A 21,631-nucleotide genomic window follows, 5' to 3' on the forward strand; every position below is an offset into this window, starting at 1 on the left:
GTTTTAGGAGCAAATAAAAAAAAATTACGCCTCTCTGCTTTTCTATCCGTCCCACTGTGAAAGCTGCAGAGAAATACAGTTTACATGTGTATGTTGTCTCCACTGAATTACCTTGCAGCGACAACGATGGACTGGTGTTGACCTCGTAGTGTTAGACAATAAGGAACCCCCCATTCCTCTTCACTTTCTTCTATCTGAGAGATAAAAGCCCATGTGCAGTCAGACTGTAGGAATTACTTATTTCTTAAGGTGAAACAGTGAACTGAACAAGCTCTTACAATTGGGGAAAAGAAAACAAAGAGAAATGTTCACAAACAATTTCGAGCAGGTATTGAGAAAAAAAATGGTGCCTTGCAAGTTGGAAAAACAGTGAGTGAGTTCTGCAATAACCTCTTAAACCAAAAGCATGGCTTTGTCTGCTTTGTGTCCAAAAAAGAAAGGAGACTAGTGGTATTTTTATCAGAAGAGTGACTCATCATACAAAAGGATATGTTAAAGGCTGGGAGTGCTCTGGACACTGCAGCATAAGACAGTTCTGTTGCGAACAAGTCCGCACCAAATGGACATCAATAATTGAGTAGATTCCTAGAAATGCTAGACAAAACTTGAAGCCTTGCAGGTGTCTAGAGAAATTCAGTTACTGTGGTAGCGATTACCTAACTCGATTCTCAGGAAAACAGTACGGAATAGATACAAACCTACGGGAAGTTCCAATGAAAATAACGGGGGGAATGAAAGTGTTTCGAAACTAGCAAAAATATTTTTGAAATCCTATAAGAAGAGGCAACTAGGTGCCATTGGCTCGAATCGGCTGTTTTCCAGAAGGATTGTGACAAGAGCTCCGAATGACATATTGCTGCCACTTTCCCACTACCTTGGCTTTAAGACAGAGAGCTGAAAGCATTAGGAAGTGGTTTTTTTATAGATATTAGACTATTAGACATTAGGCTACTGTTTACTCGCCTTGCACAGCATGTCTATAAGCGATTGGTGATGAATTATGTGTAAGAATCATGGTTAAATTTACGGTTTAAAGAACCCACCTTGTGAAAAGTTTGCATTACGAGGAAGCTGCCCCCCCCAATGTCTTTCTCCCCCCCACTTTTGCTATCTAATCGCCTTTGTGTAGAAGGCTGCATGAACACATGCCGAACCCAACTCAGCCCCACCAGACACTGCAGAACGTAACCACAACTCCTCTGAATCAGAGAAGAGCCCTTTGCTGCTGCTTTCAGTCCAGCAGAAATTCATCAAACAGTTAAGATGGGACCACAAATGGCCATTTAAGCATGAATCCCCTCAGTTCTCACCATACTTACTGTCATGCCATACAGCGGAAGATGGCCGTGGACTTTAAACTGATTTGATGCTGTCAGGCCTCTACTTGTGTACAACAAAATATCGTTAAACTAAAAAGCAAGAATAAACATTATTAGAATTATGTCAGTGTGTATGCATGTGGAAAAAAAAAAAACCAATTGGAATGATAAAACCAGTAAACTAGCCAGTACTGGCTGACTATTTATACGGCAGACCTAATGCACGAATCCAAAATACTGGCTTCCACAATACTTCAGAACCTAGTATTAGCATCTGCTACCTTCACTGCCTTCCTTCCCAGTTAGTCTCGGGCATGTTCCCACAATTTTCCACTGGATATCTTCTGATGCCTGATCTCTGGGTCAGAACCAACAAGCCACAACAGCAGTGAGGCCAAGTAGGACGTTTCACACTCCGTCGCACTCAGTGAATCTACGGAAGGTAAGTGTGTTTCACCGGTATCTTCTTCTGTTTCGCGTGGAGCGATAAGCAAGAATGCCCAAGAGAGGCGCGCCAGACTTAACTCTTACGACATAAATGGCTATCTATTACTTCCCATATTCAGAAGGAAGCTGGGAGACCTGATTTAAGGTAGGTGGCTTTAGGTTAGAAACATGAAGGTGAACAGACAGAGTATCTTAATTTGTGGCGCTTCCTGCATATAACAGCTGTCGTCAAAAGCAGGTCAAATGACCGCCTGCATATTGTTGACTGTCATAATAGGAATGGCGTGTTTTCCCTCTGCCGCCTGGGTCAAAGGATGTTTTTCCTCAAACTAGACAGTTGCAACAAGAAAATCATACTCTGTGGTGTGAAACAGAGCTCTCTCCCAAAGGCATATACAACCCAATAGCAATAATTGATGAAGCTATGTGGATTGGCCGCTAGAGGGGGATTTAATTTTGCCAATGGTTATACATGTATTTGGAGTCCCAGAATACGGACTCCGGATTTTACATCTGAAAAGATTCTTTTGCTCGAGACAGACCAAAGACTTCTTTGACAGTGCGAGCAACTGATCTGAGAGTCTTGTCTCAATTTTGTAGTATTTTATACAGGTATAATATCGAGGTATCATCTTGGAACAAGAACTGTGGTATGCCAGCAGGAGTGCACCATATTCATCAGGCTTCCTCTTGAGTGCCTTTAAAGGCAGAGGATAATCCTACCCAGGTAGATTCAGTGGTTTTTATCTTCGGCTCATTTGAAAGATTAATTGTTAAACATCTTGTAAAACCTAGCACACTCACTATTTTCTACACACCCAGTCTTCAGCTTTTGCATACAAGAAGCCAAGTATTTTCCTGCCACACTGCACTGACTCTCTAATGTTTTGCCCTGTAACATGGGACTAGAAGATCTATGCGCTCTGCTGGGCATCCCGGTGCCCCAGCGCCAAGGGCTGAGCAGCAGCAGGACGGGGGGCCTGGAGCAAGTCAGCTGGCCGGGAAGAAAATAGACGAGGAACCACCTGGTTGGCCCTTGTGGATCGGAGACCGAGTAAGATCTCCGTAACCTGAAAATGCTGTGAGTGATGGTAGGAGAGGATAATCTTTCCTAGCACAAGAGCTCCAAATAGTATCACCAGGTAAAGGCAGATCCACCACATGCTGGGCACTTGTGGGCTGGAACTGGATGGTTTGTGGAGAAACTTGATTCTGTAGTATGTTCTGAGAGCATTATGTGGATTATGGTTCATATCTCCAGGATTTACTCTTTATCGTCTTTTCTGGACATGATCACTAACCCCGGTGCCACTTTTCATTTTATAATCACTCTTATTTAAGACAATGTGCTAGGAGGTATTATTTTATCATGGTATTCACAGCGCCATATAAAAATGAATAGTTCTATCTTTGTAAGAAGCAGTTACAAAGGGAACATTGGGTTTGGACAGAAACATAAGTTCTTAACAACCAGCTGCACAGGTGATGTATTATGTTAACTTAAATAAGGACATTAAAAAAAAAAACCTTACTGTAATTCACAATTCGAGTCTAACAGTTTGCCCAATAGTTGCCTATAGTTACATTTCATTATATAAAGAAAAAAGTCTTCTTGCTTACCAGGAAGAACATCCGTTGCTGTAAACCTTTTCCAGACAACTTACTAAGACTGCCCAGTCTAATGAACTCCTGTGGGAAATAAATACAAACCAAATATGTATCTTCTGCAAAAATAATAACAATTTTTTACTATGCAAACATAAATATGACTACTTGGCCATAGGGCTGACTTGTCTCTCAGTCACCAAGACTTTTTATTTTCTTTATTAAATATGTTAAAAATCTTCTTTATAGCATAATTTCTTTCCATTCATAACTGTCTTTAGGATAAGCTCCTTCATAGTCTTTCATTCATTTTAAGAAAATTCAACTAAGCAAAATTTTCTTTACCTAACATCGATTCCTTCAGACAGCTCCCTTTTTCATCAGTTTTGAATGAGTATTTTTCACGTTACAAATGATGAATAAACTAAAGATAAGTTGGTGTGTATGTGACTGGTTAGCCACTGGTTAGCTTCTGTGGTGTGTATGGCATACACAGCTCTTCACAGAGATGTAAAATCAGCTACACAACTCAACATCGCCATCGGCAGCAGCAGAAGAAGGAAATTTGCCTGGCAGTGTGAGTTACCCTAGTACCACCCATGCTGTATAATACAGTACATTAATTCAGATCAAACTGTTTAAGAATGTTTAGGGGTGCCATTATAGGAAAAGCAGCACGTCTGAAACTTTCAAAATGCTGGATTTCCTGGGCTTACTGTGAACTATACTGTAACTCAGCCTCTCACTTATCTGAAACTCATGAAAATACCATTTTTCAGTCACTCCCTTCAGCTTCTGCCAAGAGGTCTATATTTATTTATTACAGTCTTTCAAAGGTCATTCCACTCATAATCGTGCACGCAAAAGGCCTATAAAGCATCAGAAGCACCTGCAGCTTAGTAACAGACTGGCTGTTGAAGATTAATCTATTCAGAGAGAGACTCTGGTTGCCTTAGGGTTGCTGTGATGTGTCCAGTCCCCCTACCTGCATTGCATAAGGGCTAAGGGGTGGAAAAAGTGGCTAGAGGTGGTTATCCCTATATCACGGTAAGCCCACGTTACCAGAGAGGCCACTGGAAGCTGTTGTTGGCCACCAAAGAATATTAATCATAATTACTATTTATATGGTACCACCTAATGGTCACTAGTAGGCTTAGCACCACCACGGCAAGCGCTATGCGAACACATGAAATCAGAGCTGCACGTCATTGCAATCCACAAGCGTAACCGACCACAGGATATTTCAACGTCCAAAACAGGAACCAGCTCGGTGGCTGCAAAGACCCCGGTCTGGGGCAATGTGAAGAGGATGGTTATCTACAGATGCCTCTAGGACAGCTGAGACATGAGACTTCTCCTCCGAGACATGGAGTTCAGCCACCTTCAAGCAAACGCAGCCATGGCTGACAGTGGCATTTGCCTCCCAGCCCGGCCTGTGCCAGGGCAGGGACTTCAGCTGGAGCCAGAAGAGCGGCAAAAGGGCTGGAAAGCAGCGACATTTTGAGCACATACCAGAGCACGGTGGCCCATGCTCTTTGCCTTGGCAGGCAAACAATCTTCTGTGCCTCCTCTGCCTTTTTCTTGAACTTCCTAGCAGAGGAAGACTGCTCTGTCTTTAAATAGAATAGGGTAGCAGAAACAACTGATGACGGCTTTTGATTTCATGTGATAGAGAGATGCACAGGCTGTGGAACGTCCTGTGGGGCTTGCCAAGGAAGCGAACAGTCTGTGGATCACTGGAAGGAGGCACAAGCCCTGGAGGCGGCTTGGGAGACAGGGAAGAGGCAAAGTGAGGGCTTGGGGAACAGCCACAAATCGAGAAATACCCGTGCTGGGCGCTGCCTTCCCAGTGGCACATCAGCTTCAAACCCCTTTTTCTAAATGTTTGAATCCTTAAATGAACTGGACCCTAGAGAGCTCAGCAAGCTGCCTGTCTGCCGTGCGTGGCGGACATGCGCCGCGGCACTAGACGCGGCCACGGCCGTGGCTCTTGCTGAGCGGTGGTCGGGCCAGCCTGCAGGACTGCGGCAAGCAGGGCTGGACAGCCAGGCTGCAGGGCAAGGCCAAGCACTGCCGTACCTGCAATTCAATGCAAAACTAATCTTTTTTTCCAAGCCGTTTCCCAGAAACACATAAGGGGCGAGAACAGTCTAGCGGTGCATCTTCCCCGGCATTTCAGTTGCCGCGAGTACTTTTTTTGTATATTATGCACAAAAGTCAAAGGAGCGGGGAGGAAATTTCAAGAGACAACACTCAAGTTCGCATGCACAGATATGTGCACACAGAAAAGCAAAAAAGGCTACAAATACTACACTGAAGCTCATTTATTCTGAAATAAACCTCCATTTTTAAGAAAAAGGCATGACAAGTAAGAAAGAGGTGTTGGTGTTTTTCTAACACAATTAAAAATGTTTACTTAAGGCAACACTGTCTCAAAAATTATTGGCCAACGTTACATGTAGACTGAAGAGACTGCTTGGCCCCAGGCCGTGAGTTTCAAAGCTAGACATTGGGAAAGGGCTGAAGGTCCTCCAGCGCAAATGCCGTGCTTTCCTTTAATCTGCCATGCTCTTTTGTTTGAAAAAAAATTAAGGGCAGCAAGAAATGAGGAAATGTGCAACTGCTCAAGGTCTGAATGCTGTGATAAATATTACTTTTTACCACCTCTGTTGTAATCGATGTTTGGAACTGCCTACAACCGTCCAAGTCTACACATAAGATAATCCTAACAAAATTGGTAAAAAGGTAATAAAGATGATTGCTTCTTCCTGCTTTAAAGGCTGCTGTTTTCTATGGTATTATTATGTTTACATTTGATAGTTTTTGGTGAGAGAAAAATATGAGGAAATTCATATGTGAAATATGAGCAATTTGAGAGCTGCTCCTAAAAAACAGGTTTCTAAAACTTACCTAATACTTTGAAATTTTATCAGACCTTGGTCACAATTCTGCTACTTACCCTCCCTGGGATCACCAGATTGTCTATGCCTATCAAGTCCTTCTTGAGTTCATGCAGCTTCTGGAAGTTCTCCATCTTTATCATATTGCCATGGAGCTGAGCCACCATTTCAGAAATCTCAGCCAAAGCAGCTAGATGGACAAAACCATAAAATGCTTATTAAAAATTTACAAGAATGTTCAAAAAGAAAGATGGCTTTTGTCCGCAGCACCCAGCTCATGAACATCGCCCTTCTTCTGTTACCCTTCTCCTTCACTGTGTAAAGCTACCCAGGCAGACTATAAACTGCACAAATGCTGGACATCATCTTATGGAGTGGAGGGGAGAGGGTGGAGAGTTGTAATGAAGAGAGAGACTATTTCCTTAACCAAGAGTTTGCTCTATTTTAGCCACAGGAACTTTGTAGGAATACTTGAGTCAATTCGGAGCACCATGAACGGGTTCTCCAAAAGGACTTAATTTCCTACATCTTCAACCAATCTAGGGATCTTCTCTATGCTTGAAAAAAATGCATTTTTTCCACAGCCTGCAACACACTGGGTTGGGTCCATATTTGAAAACACCAGGAAATGAACCCCCATTTATTGTATCATATCAGATGGTAAACCCAGTAACCCTGGGGTTTGTCCTCAGTCCCCGCAATGAGAACAGCTCTAAGGGCCGCATGCCATTGAGTCGCATCATGGCTCTACTTCATTCTCTCCCAAGACACTACCAACAACGAGTGACCTAACACCTGGGAGTGATTTTCCAAAGGAAAATCTCCATTGTCAAAGCGGATTTTTGCTGTGTGAAGAAGGATCAGGTGGAATACAAGAGGAAGCAGGCACTGCCAAGTCCCACTCTGCGGCAGCAGAAGGCAAATCAAGTGCAGGCTGCTGCCGATCTGCTTCCCGTGTCTTGTCTTTTTTGCTGTGCCAACAGCGCAGTAAGTCAAGTCAGGGAACTAAGCTGAAAATCACTTCACCACTTGACCTTTTCTGGGGGACCAGCTCATGGGCTGGCTCCCTGTGCCATCCTGTACGTGAGCACCAACCTTGATACACCTCAACAGACGGGCAGTCTCTGAATGGGCCAAACACACTGATTGACTGACTTTAGTGCTAGAAGAGCAATTACAATCATTTGTGTTAAAAAAATACAGGCAAGGGAAGAGTAACAGTGATTCTTCCTTCTTACATCATTGCTCAGTGCACAGTTCATCCACTTACTTAGTGGAAGACCTGTGCTCTCCGCTGGGACTCATATCCACATCTTTTTTTTTTTTTTTCCTCCTTCACATTCTGACCTGTAACAAAAATCTGCAAACATCTTAGTAAGAGACTGATCCCAGAGGGATGGTGCCCCTGAGTCACACCGTCCTTCTCATGCTCTGTTATTTTCACCCCTGAACGCTGTGTGTGTATCCATTTCAAAAGTGGAACAGGAATCAAACCTTGATGGCTGCTGCACTCTCTGGGGAGGTGGGAACGGACGTATCATCCTCATCATCTAGCCTTGGCTAAAAGATATGAAGGCACTACTTACTGCATTCCTCGAGATCATTCAGGCAGGAGCTGCATTTAGGCAAACATCTGTGTCATGCGGCACTTCAGAGCCACAGACCTCTGTGGCATTTCCTATTGCTACAGGTCAAGTTACCTCTGCATTTTGTGTGTTGCGTGCTGTGGGTCTCATTGCTTGGCATCTAAGGGAACTTAGCCAGCTAACTCAGTTAACACCTTACAGCTGGGAGCTGTCATGCCAAGCATTGTTCCCTACCCAAGTCCTTCTGCGGATCTGCACCGCGTGCTAACAGTAGAGATTACATAGTTATCTTTAAATGTGGATAGCTTACAATGGGGATGGGGGACGGGGTTAAGGAAGGAGGAAAACAACTCATCAAAAAGAAATTGCAGGCAGTGAGTTCAGACTGCAGGGGGGAAATTTGTTCACATTTGGGAAAAAAAAAAACCATGTTGGCAGCTTTGAGCTCCTGAAACAAATCATGGAGATGGTAATAGAGCAAACTGTGTGTCTTGAAGAAAGACAAATAACACTTAAAGACATAATAACAGCAGCCATACTGGGTCAGGCCAAGGGTTCACCTGGGCCAGTATTCTCTGTTCCCAGCGGATCTCTAGGGAAAGCTAAGAACAAGACAAGCACATATGGTATGTTGCCTGTGCTCTCTCTCCACCTCCCAACTGTTTTCAGTTCAAGTGACTTCCTGAACCGCATGTCATTTCTGTGTGTTTAATAACTCCCAGCAGATTTCTCTTCCAAGTATTTGTCCAGACTGTGGCATAACGTGTATACAAGAGCAACCTTAATCCTACCATTTCTGGTCTTCTGAGTGCTTGAGTTTGCAACTCAGTCCTCTTTCAATGCAGGCTTAATAAAAAGAATTGTGTTTGTAGAGCCATGCACCTCTAATGGATTTGGATGCCATTCCTCAGCTCCAGGAACTAGTGTCTTTTCTCTCACTTACCTCTTGAATCCCTGAAGTCTATGTGGCTTGGTGGGTAGTGTTTGCAAAGCCTCTCCATTATCTGCTTGTAGTGCATAAGCCTGTGTAAAGGTCTGAGAAGGAAGGTATTCAGAGGCAAGTAGCAGACTTTCTGTAGCTCAAAATCCCTGCAAAAGGTCTCCAGCTTGCGAGAGTTCTTGATCCCATCCTCCAACTCAATTAAAATCTCGTTGTGCTTCCACAGGTGAATTGTCAGTTGCTTATAGGCACAAAGAAAGACAGGGCATGTGGTAGAGCTATTAGCAATCACAGTGAGATATGACTCAGCCCAAACTTATTCCAGTAAAAAAATCCAACAAGCACAGCAGGTGGGATTTTGCAAAGAAATATCACTGTACAACACAATGGCTCTGATATTCACTTGAAAGGCAGAAATGGCATTACTCATTTGAAGTTCACACCCCCACCCCCTCTGCATTCTCCTGTAAAACAAAAGTACACGAGTAAACAGAACTAAGTCTGGTATCAGTGAGAAATCCAAAGGCAAGGAGATGACGTGAACATAGCTCACGCAAGCAGGTGCAACAGGGGAACTAGACAATGCAAATGCAGATCTAGGAAACAAAATGGGATTTTCTAGGAGGATGAAGGGATTTAGTTGCCCCAGTTCCCTTGGGTGCTTTTGGGGAACTGAGATGCAGGCAAATGGACTTCTAGCTTCTGCTCCTCTATTATTAGGGAGAAGTTGCATCTCCTGGGAATCTGAACAAACGCAAAATTGAGTTGTCTGACAGAAATGGATATGCTAGAGTTCTTCATCCCTGGATTACGTCCTCTTGTCCTTAGCGCGGTCTCTAAGATGATCCAACTGGCAGCAGGGGAGACTTGCACCAGCAAGTGAATGAGGTTTGCATGAAATGTGTAACTTCATTTAGGTCCCAGTTATCCCAGGCATTCATGATTCCCATTTAAAACAATTCAGCAGTGTTTTTTTTTTAACAATTAACACAGCGGCTCCACTTGTGTTTTAGAAAAGGTAAACTGGTTCTTCAGGACGCACAGAGCTTCTCTGGGCTGCCAAGTGAAGTATTCTAGTACATGGTAGAATATTAAGCAGCCACAAAAGGAAACTGAATACGATGCTCAATGGACTTCAGAGGACAGTTTGGCATAATCTAAAGCTCATGCTTTTCGACACATTTCCAATCAACTCCCTCTCCCCCGTGATTTGTGACATCCTTACCAGAAGCACGCCTTCCCTACAGCTAAGCCGCCTCCTCCATACACTGCCTATTCATTTCACAAGCCTGTAACTCACGCAAAGATATAGCAGACCCTCTGGACTACTACAGAGGCTGCCTATTAATTACTTGCTCGTAACCTCTTTCCTATGTTAATTAAACAAGGAGTGTCAGTTTTCCGGTCTTTTAACAGGTCTCATAATAAATATGCAGAGTTTTAACTAACTTTATTGTTTCCAGTGTGGTTCTTTAAGTCCAGCTGGGCTTTGCTTCCTTCCTCCAAAAATCTGTGCTTATCAGCAGTGGCACTTCTCAAAGCAAAGAGAACAAAATCCTCTAATGGGAAAGGGAGAATGGCAAAGGTGAACACACACTGACAGGTCTCAGTTACAGCGAGGACTGTATGCTGCCATTAAACTAGTGCCACAGAAGGACCTGCAGACAGTGAAGGACAGACAGTTCAATGTTGCAAGGTACTGAGAGCAGAAGCAAGGTCTGTCAGAAGCTGAGGTTCCAAAAATTGTTTGTGAAAAGGTGTGTACTTCTTGAGAGCAGGAATGGAATTCTTTCTTGAAGGGAAAAAGCAGTTCCAGCTAAGTACACTGCAGAAAGGCTAAGGCTGCCTTATTGGTGACAAAGCTGTCTGTGTCGGGGGCTATAAATCAAGATTTCTATATTCTCTTTTTCTGATTTGCTGTATAATCACCCGCATTTCATTTAACCTCTCTTCGTCTCTCTCTGTCCTTCTGAAGGATAAAATCTAGTACTAACATCTCAGGAGAGCTGTAAAGATTAACTTGCCCATTCCTCCAGCCAAGGACTCAAGGCTGCTCCATTTACTAACTGCACCTCATGGTTTTGGCTGGGATAATTTTCTTCACAGTAGCTAGTGTGGGGCTGTGTTTTGGATTTGTGCTGAAAACAGTGGTGATAATGAGGAGATGTTTTAGTTGCTGCTAAGTAGCGCTTACACTAGTCAAGGACTTTATCAGATCCTCATGCTCTGCTGGGTTCCCCAGAAGCTGGGAGGGGACACAGCCGGGACAGCTGACCCCAACTGACCACAGGGGTATCCCACACCATATGGAGTCATGCTCAGCACATAAAGCTGGGGGAAGAAGAAGGAAGGAGTGGATGTTCGGAGTGATGGCATTTTGTCTTCCCAAGTAACCCTTACGCGTGATGGAGCCCTGCTTTCCTGGAGATGGCTGAACCCCTGCCTGCCCATGGGAAGGAGTGAATGAATTCCTTGTTTTGCTTTGCTTGTGTGCGCGGCTTTTGCTTTGCCTGTTACACTGTCTTTATCTCAACCCACGAGTTCTCACTTTTACCCTAATGATTCTCTCTCCCGTCCCCCCGGGGGGGGGAGTGTGCCAGCAGTTGGGAGGGGCTTGGTTGCTGGCTGGGGCTAAACCACAATACTGCAGAATGCTGAAGTGGCAATCATCAAGGGAAGATTTAGTTTCGAAAGCACTTTGAGATCCACATGCCGAAGGTGCAGTGCCGTGTTTTGCCACACACTGACCTGGATGCACATCTACTTTAATAAGGTGAGCTGTGTGTTATTCGTCCATACTGTGAAAGTCGGTAGGGTTTTCAGAGGCTCCCATGCCTGCTTCCTTGCTGTTTGTTCAGTAACACAGAGCATCAGAAATACTGCTCCGTTCATACTAAGAACAGATGCGAAGTCTGCTGAACATTACACCTAGATTTACACTTCATACATATATCTTTGCTTTTAGCTTTAAAGGTATAAAAAGCAATAATTGACGTTTATTCAAAAAACGTTCATCTAACTTGGCACCATAATGCACAAATATAAATTTCCCAAATCAAATCAATATCCAGATTACGGTCACTACTCCTGCAATGTCTTAACACTTATATTTGCACGCAGAAGTAGGCATACTTGGTGTTTGAACAGAGTCTTCAGCTTTACAAATTCCGATGTTTTGCCTTCTTGTTTGAAAGAAAAAAGAACTGGAAATGAAATGTTCCTGAACTTTTGTGCTTGTTCTTCCTATATTTGGAGAGTGGACTGGGGAAAGGGGTGAACAATTTAAAAGCAGCTTGCAGTTCTGAAATCTCAGGGCTCACCAAACGCTTGCTACTTCATCACAGGAAGTTTTTATAGCGTAAGCCTTGATTACAACTGGCAAAAAGCAGCACAAGAGGCAGCATCGTATGAAAATGAAAAGCACGCTAATGTTAATCCATGTCAAAGCTTAATAGTTATAAGATCATTCCTACCTTCATACTCTGAATGTTCTTTAGCATAACATCTCCGATTCTTTGGTAATCTCCTTTAATGTGAGCATTAGAGCGGCCTTCCCTGTCAGCAACAGAAATATCACACACTTCAGTCATGCAATAAAACCACATAATCACTTATAAGCACAGAAAGGAACTCAATAGCTCGTTTTTTAAAAAGTCCTGACCCCCATGCTCCTCCGCTTGGGAGCGCGCGAGGACTCTTCCTGATGACAGGTAATTCCCAGGTACAGTACGCCTTTCACCCAGCCTGGCCTGCACTCCTAAAAACAGAGAGGGCAGGCACTTAACAGAAGGGTTAGACTTTTAAGGAAAATTGCTAGTGCTTGTAAACACACCGGAGAAGGCTGGAAATGGCCTGAGAAAAAGGAAGACACCAAAACCCCATGACAATATGTGCACTTAGGGCAGGATAATTCTGTTCAGAAACAAGGACTGCACCCCAGCACCCGACCTGCGGTGCCCCTCCTCTGAAAAGCTTTCTGCTTCTGCAAGGGACAGTGGGACAGAAAAAAAAATCCATCCAGCATCTGGGTCTGACTCAAGTGTTACATACCGGCAGGAATTTTCTTTCAGTGTGTCACTTTTGGTATTAAATATGCAAACTGCTCCCTCCCACCCAGCCAGCTGCACTTGGGTGGGTGCTCCCTTTGAGAGAAACCCAGATCCTGATGAAAAAGATATTCCTGCTTCTAAACCCATGTGTGAGACAGGCAGGGATACCACACTCTGACTGAATCCAAACACTTCTTTTAGAAAACACAGGAGGAAAAATCATGACTATAAGAACATAACCGTTACAGATCTGTTCTAGCCAAGTTAGGTTTTTAAAAGAAAATGATTAGTTGGGTTGTGGGGAGAAGCGCTGTCCCCCTTCCCTTTCCAACTTCTACTACTGCATCCCAGTTTCCCGCAGCGTGGCTTTTTACGTGCTGTCCTCAATTTTTGAAATTCAGTTCAACTCCAACATCTGAGTATTGGGAGACAGATCCAGTGCTGGTGTGAGCAACTGCAATCCAGCCAAAGAAATGCACTGCCTTGGAAGAGGACAGAAATATAATCAAGCTCTAACTCAAGGATAACAGAACCTCTGTTTTGTGTTACCGCTAAATGGATGTATTGCTTTTTATCTACTTGCAGTAGTTCACAGTTTTAAGAAAATTCTGTGTGCAGTGAAGGAATAAGTGGACACCTAGGTGGAGAATCTCTCCATTCCTTAGTACCAGCAATTTAGCCAGAGAGGTCCCACACTCACCAAATTATAGAGGATGCAGCTGTTGTTACTTTCACAGGTAAGACACACAGATTTCTTTTTTTTAAGTTCCATATTATTACATGAATAGATGCATATTCAGACATATATTTTGTTTTGTAAAGTTAAACATGGTTATGATCATGCTGGGCAATCTCTCTGCATACTTGTGCTGGTTTTGGATGAGACAGAGTTAGTTTTCTTCACAGTAGCTAGTGTGGGGCTGTGTTTTGGATTTGTGCTGGAAACAGTGTTGATAACACAGGGATGTTTTCGTTACTGCTGAGCAGGGCTTGCACACAGTCAAGGCCTTTTCTGCTGCTCACCCCACCCCACCAGCGAGCAGGCTGGGGGTGCACAAGAAGCTGGGAGGGGACACAGCGGGGACAGCTGACCCCAACTGACCAAAGGGGTATCCCACACCATATGGAGTCATGCTCAGCACATAAAGCTGGGGGAAGAAGGAGGAAGGAGTGGATGTTTGGAGTGATGGCGTTTGTCTTCCCAAGTAACCCTTACGCATGATGGAGCCCTGCTTTCCTGGAGATGGCTGAGCACCTGCCTGCCCATGGGAAGCAGCAAATGAATTCCTTGTTTTGCTTTGCTTCCGTGCACAGCTTTTGCTTTACCTGTTAAACTGTCTTGATCTCAACCCATGAGTTTTCTCACTTTTACGCTTCCGATTCTCTCCCCTGTCCCACCAGGGGGGAGTGTGTGAGTGGCTGTGTGGGGCTTGGTTGCCAGCTGGGGTTAAACCACGACAATGCTTTTCTAACTGGGAAATGTGGAGGGCACAGCTTATGAATACTACACAGTAACTTCTCCTATTTTATCCTTCCACAGGCAAAGAGACCCAGCTGATAAACAATGGATTGCTCCATGTTAATCTGAACAATATCCAGTTTCATAGGCTGTCTTTAATTATTTTTATTGTGTTAAGTCTTCCAGGCATTCACACGCCTATTTAAGCAAGAAAAATACAGTTCTCAATATGATTTTTTATGTTTTTCCTGAATCCAAAGGTTACACCGTGGTAGGAAGTTGGCTTGTATCAATGGTAACTCCATTTAGCATCGCCAGTTTTGCAAATGCACTACATTATATAAACACTGCCGTTGTCAAAAGATGCCCAAGAAATGGTCTATATTGCAAGGAACAGCAGAGATATGTATGGATGTTAGAAGACTACAGTCTCCACATTACCTGAGGATAAAAGTCCAATATCTCTCTCCAGGAAGCCTCTGTCTGTCAAGTCATCTCCCTCCTGTGCTGTTCCCTGCCTTTCCCTTCCCCCTCGTCCTAGCCATCCAGCAGCTCTCCCCACTGCAATTTCCTCTGAGAGGCTGTAAATAAAACTTTCCAGCCACTAAAGCTCTGCTCAAAGTGGTGCATATCAAAGTGCTCCCTGTCAGAAAGCCACAACCATTTGAAGTCCAAGGCAGTAGCACCACAGCAGCAGGAAGCAAGGGAAAGCCGCCCTCCACCCATGCAGCCAGCATGTAGCATCCCATCCCAAATGGTTCACGCTGCGCCATTGCACACAATCCCAGAAATGTCAAAGCCAGATGAACTTCTGCTGCTGCCAGTAAATGACATGGTATTTGGTAATTATCTCTAGAAGAATTCTTGCTTTATGTGTTATTCTCTAACTCTCTGGCATTGCCTGGATTCTTTTTTATGTCTCTACATCTGATTTAATCTAATGGACTTCAGCAGTTTGGTACCTTTCTGATTTACTGCCAAGATAAATATTTAAGTACATCATTACGGACTGCTATTTATAAATAGAAATTGCTTTTCTGTTCTCAAGGCTACAATACAGGTTGGCTAGAATACTTGCTGCAAATCTCTTATCTACTAGCTAGTTACTCGAAGGCTGACCCCAAGCCCACTGAAGTCATGCTTCCACTGACCTTGTGAACTTCAGCTAATATTTAGTGCAGTTGTTCACTGAACAGTCAGGTCCTTATTTCCTAAAAGTTGACCCCCTGGCCCCTCTTCAGCGCAGCCAGCACTGACTGCTTGCACAGCATCTCATCACATCAGTCACACGCACAGCATCAGCAACATTCCCCTTCATCGGCTTCGGCCACAGACTGGTCTGAGGCTTTTTTTATTAAACAGTTTGAGGGCTTTCAAGTCTTACTCTGCATCTTGGCAAAGTGACAAAGAGGAAGAGAAGGGGGTTCTCCAAAAGCAACAGCCTTTCTCCAGCTGCTAGCTGAACAGTGGAGAGCTGAATCGTACCAGAGCCCTCAGTCCAGGCTGACAGAGATAACCTGTGCTACAGGCAGATGCGTATTACTGGGAGAAATAAAACCCTAGGAAAATTCAGAAATGTGACAGCTGGGTATTGCTCCTTGTTCCAGCCATTCTCCCTGTTTTGGCTCTCTATTTCCATGCAAACGCTGTCTCTCGAAACAGAGATGATTTCCCCACCGGGGATGGTGCATACGTGTGTAGACTCTGACGCGGAGCAGAGGGGCAGGGAAAGCTGAAGCTAGGCATAGGGGAATACGATGGCTTCACATCTGCCTCCTGGACCCCGTCCTCCACTCCACCCCAGCTCTCTGCTGGCACTCCACAGTAACCCCTGCCCTCTTCCCCAGCTCCTCAACAAGCAAACCCCAAGTAAACAAGAAGAAAAGAGACCCCAAGAAAAGAGCATCCAAATACACAGAATATGAAAATAAAACTCAAACACCTGACTCATCAGATGGCGTCTTACTGCTTCAACAGCCCAAAGTGCAGCAGCAGAGAAGAGAGCTCTCCCTGTGGTGTATGTTTTGAATAACAACACTCAGCTTGCTGCAGGGTTGAAGAAGCTCCTCATTTGTTGTGCATCGATGGCTAAATTGTTCTTCTTACTCCTTGTTTTCACGGGTCACTGTTTGAACATGGTATCTATCTGCCAGCGACAAGGGACTAGGTTCTTACAAATTTTCATCAGGAGCTGATTTATGACCCCCAGCTCCAAGGAAGATGTAGAAGCTGGTTTCCCCACACAGAATGTGCCATCACTCCACTGATATTGTGTAGGGAGGTCTACAGCCACTGAAAAACATGCTGAATAGTGGAGATTCTATGATTCTACTAATAGCGGAGATATTCTATAATGAGCTCAGTTCCAATTTTTCTCCAAATAGTTCCTTCCTTTTTACAGCAATGAAAGTGTACAATTGCAAGTGAAGAGGAGGAAGATGATTTTTTTTTACCTGATAAGAAACTCGGACATTACTTTATATATTACTACAAAAGGCCACCAGCTCAAACAGGGACTATGCAAGCTGCTACGCTGGGTTTTCAAATTACACAAACTTCTCGGTGTACATCATTTGAAAATGATGGAAAGAAATCTCAAGTCAGCCCATACGATCCCTCAATCATCCAGGAATTGTAGTAGAAGGAACAGAAATTTGATGGGGATGGTGGGAAGACAAAGAAGGAGAAAAAGGTATCTCAACAGAGATGTTTTTTTTTCCCATGTGAACATAAAAAACTTTGATTGCAGGCCTCCGATGGCAGCGGAGAAAAAAAAAATCAATTGCAGCAAATAATATTTACAGTGTGTGACCCTCTGTTACATGCTCAGGAATAGCATCTCCCTCCTGGATGCTATAGCTTGTCTTTGAGCACTTAAGATACTTTTGACTTTTTAAGAGTGTTATTAACTAAAGCTCTAATATTAAGAAACAACTTGAACGTTCCCCGTTACAACTGCCTTTTAAATAAGAGGAGCATTTTGTAACTGGAAAGGAAGAGTCGATAAAAGCAAAACACCCTCTTCCTTGCTCACACCCTGCTATCACACAGTGCGTCTTGTAGCCCTGCCGATTCCAGCTGTTGCTGCAGCTGTCCTTCCCGGCAGTAAGTGGTGCAAGAGACGCAGCTCAGAGCATAAACAAGGTACTGCTAAAGCCACCAGAGCTTCCCAGAGTCCCACCAAGCCACTGGGGAGCATGCACACATTTAAAGACTTTGGGCTGGCTACCCCTGTTGTGGGAGAAACCCATTCACAGCAAGCATGTATCAGTAATGCTTTTAAACAGTAAGAGATCAGAGCAAGTAGCACCATCCCATGGAAACATACTGGAAACACAACAACCTCTTATACCTTGCCGTGGCACCTCCTCGGAAGCGATCCTGGGCGCGCCCTGCCTGGGAGAGCCGCAGAGATGAATGTAATGTGGCTCTGGGTGTGACTAATGGATCCTGGACAAGATATTTTCTCTCCCATCCTTTCAAATTCGTTTGGGTGTAGTATGGTTTTAGTTCCCAGAAGCACCCGAAAGTGACTTCAGCAATTCAAACTGCCCTCCCAAAAGCGAGCACAGTTCACTGGCACCAAGCCCCTGTTAATGCCTTTGCCTCAGGAATCCACACTGCGTGGTGCTGAGGTTTATACTACAAATACATACTTCATTTCTGTACCTAGGACAAATATACTTTTGAAACTGTCCTCTTCATCAGGCACACAGAACCAGCTGAATCGCCAGCACTCGTGCATTTGAGAAGGCAGATAAGGACTGCTGTCTTGTTTATATAAACTGTTTATCAGGCTGTTCTTCCTGACTTCAAGTACTACTTCCCAAACAGAAAATGGTTAATAAATCAACGTTTAGCTCATCTTCCTATACCTCACTGAGTGGTTTCTATTACAGGTTTTCAAACTGGCTTCCATGAATCCTAATTGAGCCTTCTCCTTTCATATGCTAAGATGTAAGAGCTTTTTTGTGCAAATTATCAGTCCCACATTTCTCAGCCACATCTGGCAGTACTGAGTAGCAGCTTTCCTCAGAAGTGCCTGTGGACTGGGAGTTGAATTACTGGTTTCCCTGGGAGGAGGAGGTAAGTCTGTCTGCATTTCTGGAAAGTACTTAACACTTTTTTTTCCTAGCACAGGGGTAAGGCCCAAAACACAGATTCACACTACCTGATAAGGCTTCCTAAGACAGAAATGGCTATCCTGGCTTGCCCTAGCATTGCTCTCTGCAGTGCTTAGTGGTCCACCAAGGGGGAAAATTTATGGTTCTCCATTTGCCAATTTCCAGCAGAATTTACAGAAACTTTTGGAAACTTGCAATACAAACATTTAAAGGGGTGTGGGAAGATGAGCTCAATTTTTTTTGGCTGGAAAATGGTGCTTGTAGCCCAAATGAATAGCCTATTAAACAGCTTAGATAAATGAAGGAGCAAAACCTAACTGACTTCTCAGATTCAACTGGCCAGATGTTAATGGAGCATGTCATGCTCTGCCTGCACTGCCCACACCTCTTCCTCCTTGCCATAAAAACTCTTAGGCCCTGGGAAATAGGAGCCAGCTTTAAGTCACTTAGATGCTCCTCCCATATGTCCTCACAGCAGAAAGGGTTGGGAAGTCCTGGCCTTGAGCCTAAAGCCTTGCTGAGGAGCAACCTAGGTGAGCCCTGGTAGCCAGGACCAGGACCTGGGTGCCCAGGTGCAGGGCGCACCTCTCCCAGCCCTTGCTAACAGGACACCCTGACATGCACTGTTCCTTTTCCCACCTCAGGCAGCTTCCTGCTCTTTTTACATCCTCCTCCCTTGCTGTGTGAGAGGGCAGAGCCCCATGCCCTACTGCTGCCTGCCTGCATCCACCAAAGGTCATCCTTCCTCTCCCTGAACCACAGGGCCTCTAGTCGGGCATTTTCACTTGGTCCCAGGAATGTGGTCAGCCTCGTGAACGGAGGGCTGAGCACAACTGGGGCAACCGATGGGATTCCTGGGCTGCTTCACTGACCCAGCAACAGCACAGGCAGGGCAGAAACATCGACCAGAGCATGGTGTGACCGATCTTAGGATGCTGTGCAATAAAACAGTGCAAATCTGCTCAGTTTCATGGCCAGAAACAAACTCTGGCTGTGAAAAATGCAGCAACTTCCTATATTCTGCAGTTGGCTATTGATGTCAGCATCAATTCATGTCTTGTTAAAAACTTTTTCACTGTGCACTACACACTGAGATGTAATGCTCTTAGGAAATGCAGTACTAAAGAGAAAAATGGGTGAATTGTGTAAAGAAACAAATCGGACCTGCCAGAATCTATAATGGGGTCAAAAGGATACCAGCCCTTAAGATGTTCAGCAGCAAACAGCTTGCCTCTGATGGAAGATTCAAACAGTTCAGAAGCCTGCGAGCAAGCCAGAAATGCTTTTAATAATGTGCACAACCTGAGGTTCTTTGAGCCAAATACTAAAAGTCTATAGATGTTTAAAAAATTAAAAGCACAGAGCCGTCTAACAATTGTTACGCGTGATCCTCCCCTGGCCTTGCTCTCCTCACAGCTCTTTTGCAGAGCATCAGCTTCAACGTGATTCAAGTCCTAAGAGTCCAGGGAATGGCCTCCTGTAAGGGCTTCCAAGATGCAGCACATAGGTTTGAAACAAACCTGAGACAAACATACCGATGCCTAAGCAGAGCAAACAGGCTGAACTGCACTTTAAGTTGATGAAACCAAGCATCCCACTCACTAGGAGAACACAGATGACTGGGCGTGGGAGGCTCTTCCTCTCAGACAAGCTCCCACAACACATCCAGTAGCTTGATGAAGTCCACAACCCTTCTATTCAAAGGCCCTTTTTTTGTAGGACAAGCCACCCTCTGACGAATGCAGAGCGTGCTCATGTCTCAGGACAAGCGTCCCACCTTCCTGCCACCTCCACCTGCCTGGACACAGAAGAGTCAGATTGAAATGAGTCGCTTGAATCCTGCCTGCACCTGCCTGCAGAAGTGCCACTGCCACAGCCAGGCCCACGAGGAGCTACGCAGCTGATGCAGCGGCTGGGCAGCACTCTGCTCTGCGGTGGTGAACACAGCCAAAGCCCACTAGCTTAAAACCACCTGGGGCCAAAGACATAGGTACAATCATGGCAGTACAGACATCTGGCTAAGTGACCTTGACCACACGGCTGAAGAAATTCCCTTCCACACTGCCACCAGCTTCTTCTACATGCTGAGGGGCTGTTTGTTTTTGTCAGTCACCGTTTAATTAAACAGTAATCTCTATAGGATAGAGTTTATTGCTTGCAGCTTATCTTGGCATCTGTGGCATTATATAAAAACACCAACACCTCCAAAATAACACCTGCCAGCAAATCCACCTCCCTTCCTAAGGCACATATTCAAATCTTCCAGAACTTGAAAAACAAACACTGTCTGCAACAGTGGTATTACATTAGGTAAACCCATGCTGCTGGTTGCAAAATGGATGCAGACCAGGGGCAAGAACGTGACTGCATTTCTGTCAAATGAATCAGAGCAGCCAACAGAGAATTCCCAGTGGCTTTACGCTAACTGGAAGGACATGCAATAGCTGAGCTGACAAAGTCAGAACGATGCGCCCAGCTGGGACACAGTTACCTCAGCAGAATATTTTTTAACAAATTTGGATTGCGAAGTAACTTTGTAGCAGATCAGCAATTTATATCACAGAGTAGTGCAATTTAAATACAATATTAGAAGTCTTAAACTGAGGTTTACCGCTCTGTGAAACCATAGCCTTGGGACAGAAGGAAAAGCTGGAAAACAAAAGGCTTACTCAGCTCTAAAAAGAGCTAACTTGGAGAAACAAAATAAAATTATGGAAAGTCTCAAAGCCTAAACAATCTTATTTTTTTCTTTTAACATACCTCCCACCACTTACTACATTGCCACCTTTCCACAACAGGATGTTACTGCAGCATCATCCAAGCTTTAAAAAACATCACACCTGAACAGAAGATTGGCATCCACCTGTAATTCCACCAGCAACTAGAAAGATATAGGGGGAATCTCTACTTCAACACATGCCCCAGGAATCAGCACCCAGCCAGCTCACTAGATTAGAGTGGTCTGATGGAGAGCAGAACTTGCCTTTTACTCACTGTAAAAATTTTCCTTTTCTCACCAATCACCCTGAACCCCAGCCAGCTGGGGATTAACCCCAACTACTGTTAATCCTACACCATGGTTGGAGAAACAGCCACTATTTTATAACGTTTGAAAGAGTCTTCTTGAAGTTGCTGCAATAAATGCTTCTTACTGGAAAGCAAACACCAGTAAGACTCCCGACTGGATTAAAACAGTGGCAGC

At 44.4% G+C, this 21,631-nt stretch overlaps 1 protein-coding gene across 7 annotated transcripts in view; it reads right to left on the reverse strand.

Moving 5' to 3' along the window:
* The window catches only part of FARP1 (FERM, ARH/RhoGEF and pleckstrin domain protein 1), a 225,692-nt gene that overhangs the window by 7,536 nt on the left and 196,525 nt on the right, over positions 1 to 21,631 (reverse strand). For all 7 annotated transcript variants that reach the window (XM_064440657.1, XM_064440656.1, XM_064440661.1 and 4 more), the window contains 6 exons: positions 12,271 to 12,352; positions 8,801 to 9,038; positions 6,331 to 6,461; positions 3,387 to 3,455; positions 1,320 to 1,409; positions 112 to 194 (listed from right to left, as the gene is read on the reverse strand). In XM_064440657.1, coding sequence (XP_064296727.1) covers positions 112 to 194; positions 1,320 to 1,409; positions 3,387 to 3,455; positions 6,331 to 6,461; positions 8,801 to 9,038; positions 12,271 to 12,352 — 693 coding nt within the window. The remainder of the gene's footprint in view (positions 1 to 111; positions 195 to 1,319; positions 1,410 to 3,386; positions 3,456 to 6,330; positions 6,462 to 8,800; positions 9,039 to 12,270; positions 12,353 to 21,631) is intronic.

The sequence above is a fragment of the Phalacrocorax carbo genome, chromosome 1 (genome assembly GCF_963921805.1).
Source record: "Phalacrocorax carbo chromosome 1, bPhaCar2.1, whole genome shotgun sequence".
In the NCBI taxonomy this organism is placed as follows: domain Eukaryota; kingdom Metazoa; phylum Chordata; class Aves; order Suliformes; family Phalacrocoracidae; genus Phalacrocorax; species Phalacrocorax carbo.